Source organism: Vollenhovia emeryi, unplaced genomic scaffold (genome assembly GCF_000949405.1).
Source record: "Vollenhovia emeryi isolate VEMERY1.0 unplaced genomic scaffold, V.emery_V1.0 DF946665.1, whole genome shotgun sequence".
Taxonomy (NCBI): Eukaryota; Metazoa; Arthropoda; class Insecta; order Hymenoptera; family Formicidae; genus Vollenhovia; species Vollenhovia emeryi.
In genome coordinates this window covers 1-1846 of record NW_011959701.1, presented here as the reverse complement: position 1 = coordinate 1846, position 1846 = coordinate 1, and the positions used below count along the sequence as shown (strand labels likewise).

General features: G+C 39.7%; 1 protein-coding gene across 1 annotated transcript; it reads left to right on the top strand.

The window, feature by feature from the left end:
• Positions 1-1155: 1155 nt before the first annotated feature.
• On the top strand, positions 1156-1818 carry LOC105559401 (the record flags this gene model as incomplete). The annotated part of the gene is made up of 3 exons (XM_012007660.1): positions 1156-1302; positions 1393-1525; positions 1669-1818. Coding segments are annotated over exons 1-3 (331 nt in total), but the record flags the coding sequence as incomplete, so codon positions are not given.
• Positions 1819-1846: the final 28 nt, after the last annotated feature.

Below are 1846 nucleotides of genomic sequence, written 5' to 3'. Positions count from 1 at the left end.
ACGCGAGCTTTCGCAAAGTCTCCGTGGGGCGTGGCGACGCGGACCTGAGCTGTTGCCAAAAGCACGCAAGGCATAGCCTGTCATTTTGAAGCGGAATGGAGCACCGTTGCTTCGGTGGCGGTTGAGGAGGAAGTAGAGGCGACCGAGGAGTCGTCCTCCGTTGATTTCGAACCCGAATTACTCGATTGCTTGTTAGCTTGGTGGATGCTAGTGTGGTGTTTATGTCCACACTTTAAGCATCGTTTTGTGACTCGACATACAGAAGATCGATGAGGACCGAGACAATTATAACAGAGCTTGTGTTTCGTAATAATAGCAAGGCGTTGAGAAACAGTCTTAGAACCGTATTGAGGGCATTGTGCAATATAGTGCTTCGAAGAGCAGATCGTACAAGTATTTACTTTAGCAGCCTTGCTATCCTTCGATCTACCCTGAAAGTGCGATTTAGCAGAGGCTTGATTGGCGGAGTTCGCCGATTTCCCTGGACGGGATTTTTCAAAGGCTTGCAGAGAGAGCAGGCGAGAAATCAAGAACTTACTAAATTGATCCCAGGTAGGAGGATCCTTCGAAGAACCAAGATGATGCTCCCATGCCTTTACCGATTCCGAGTCAAGCCGTTGAACGGCCGTAAAAACGAGAACATCATCCCAGTGTTGTACAGGCCTGTCTAAAGTTTCGAGCGTTCGGTAAATCTGCATTATGTTAGTATACAGCTGCTCCATTTCGCCGGCCGATTCCTTGCTCATCCGCTTCAAGGAAACCAACGAATGGAGGGCAGCGTTAACAAGTAGTCGCTTATTCTCGTAAAACGAAATCAAGGCGTCCCATGCCTTTTGAAAATTATCGGCAGTCAGAGTCGTATTCTTTAAGAGCAGCGCAGCTGATCCGATCAAACTCGTCTTCAAATATTGAAGTTTTTCAACGGAAGTAAGTGTAGGATTCAAAAGAACCAACGAGCTAAACAGGTCTTTGAAGGACAACCAGTCGGCAGGAGTCCCGTTAAATTTCGGAATATCAATACGCGGTAAGCGCGCATGATGAAAATATGTAGCATTAGGCTGAAATCATATGGTGCAGAATAGAGCTGCGGAATAGAACGTGCGTCATAGAAGCAACCAATCAGAGCTATTCCGCATTTTCTCACACGCAGAGTCTTCTATCACGCAAACCAGGGCCTGCCAGAGTATATTTCAATTACCGATTTTTAAGTATGTACTGTGTAAATTCAGTTAAAAATTATTGAATACTTAGAAAATGGAGGGTTATAACAAAAATAAAATAAGCGGAAAGGAAGAAGATTCTGTAAGTATAAAATCTTAAATATTGATGTGATGTTAATAGTGAAACAAATATATTGAGGTTATGTATAATGTTTATTATTTTCTTTTACAGTATTATCAATGTTTGTACTGCAATGTTAAAGTGCCAAAAGAAAATTTTGATTTTTTAAAGCATTCATGCTTTGCAAACATAAATATTGAAACGGAAAATATTTTTGTTAATGAGAACAACTGTTTATTTAAAGGTAAATTTTTTGTTGAGTATTTGTTTTTCAAATACTTATATCTTATTTGTTACTAAATATGATCCATAAAAATGACAGTTTAATATATAATTTTTATATTGCAAGTCAATTATCTCAGTATGCTTAATTGGAACTTTCTTTAGGGAGACTAGATGATCAAGAGCCAACATTAGGCGAAAATAATAATGTTGATGAGTTTGAAGTATCTAAGAAGAAAAAACCCAGAAATAAAGCAAATAAATCTTGGAGTGACGTTGACGAGGTGCTGATAAATGCTGTGATGAAGAAACCATGTTTGTGGAATCATACCATTTCTGTGAA